This window comes from Poecilia latipinna, unplaced genomic scaffold, assembly GCF_001443285.1.
Source record: "Poecilia latipinna isolate Pla-1442-1.1 unplaced genomic scaffold, P_latipinna-1.0 Scaffold367, whole genome shotgun sequence".
NCBI classification, from domain to species: Eukaryota; Metazoa; Chordata; class Actinopteri; order Cyprinodontiformes; family Poeciliidae; genus Poecilia; species Poecilia latipinna.
Window position 1 is genome coordinate 114,153 of NW_015112983.1, and position 943 is coordinate 115,095.

Consider the following 943-nt stretch of genomic DNA (forward strand, 5'->3'; position numbering starts at 1 on the left):
ACACTAAAGCCAAAAAAAATTCCCCCCCCACCCACATTTCCCTGCAATTTTTTTTCCCAACAAATTTTTTTTTTTTTTTTTTTGTCTTACCAGAGCACCTGCTTACACATATCTGGTGTCCTATATAATACTTATTTTATTAAAGTATTCTTTGATACACTTTTCACCTTCTTATTTGGAAAAAAAAAAGATCAACTATGCATCATTTTTTGTTCACTTCACAATTATGTGCTACTTTGTGTTTGTCTACCAATTAAATTCCAGTTACATTTCTTGTAAGTTTATCGTTGTAATATGAAAAACACCAGACTGATAAAACAAAGTGAATACATTACTTTCTTTCCACTCAGTAAAATGATATCATACTTCCTGTTCTGAAGGAGAATGTTAGATCACAAGCACCAAGTTAAATAACAAATTAATCAAGGACACATTTTAGAAACAAAGATGCAATTAATTCTGAACTCATGTTTTTTTTTTTTTTAGGCCCCAAAAGTCATGTAGACAACTCAGTGAAAAGCATGACAGTTCCCTCTGAGTCCAGCTGCTTCCTGCGATGTCCAGTGTCATCCCATCATGCCCAGTATACCTGGAAAACTCCTGAAAACTCCAGTTCCTGTTACTCGAGGGACGGCCAGTGTCTTCTGCTGATTGACAGCATGACTCCCAGTCAACAGGGAGTGTATAAATGTGAGTCTGAGGAAATGGGCTATCGAAAAGTCCTGGTACAGTACGAGCTGAGATGTTCATCTGCAGGCCAGACATTTAGTTCAACTGTCTGGATCTTTATTGCAGCAGTCTTCAACAGTGTCTGGTTTTAGTTCTGAGCCTTTAAGCACACTTTTCTTTAATTGCAGCAAATTAAATCTTGAACAAGATCTGTCAGAGCTTGAGGTTGGTGTGGTCAAACAGGCTAGACAAAGTGAAAATATTGTTGCAAAAA

At 36.8% G+C, this 943-nt stretch overlaps 1 protein-coding gene across 1 annotated transcript in view; it reads left to right on the forward strand.

Annotated features, from left to right (window-relative positions):
* The window catches only part of LOC106949854 (semaphorin-7A), a 19,643-nt gene extending 18,700 nt beyond the window's left edge, over window positions 1–943 (forward strand). Inside the window, exon 14 of the mRNA XM_015036390.1 lies at window positions 487–943. Within this exon, the coding sequence (XP_014891876.1) occupies window positions 487–821 (335 nt within the window). The 3' untranslated portion in view covers window positions 822–943. The remainder of the gene's footprint in view (window positions 1–486) is intronic.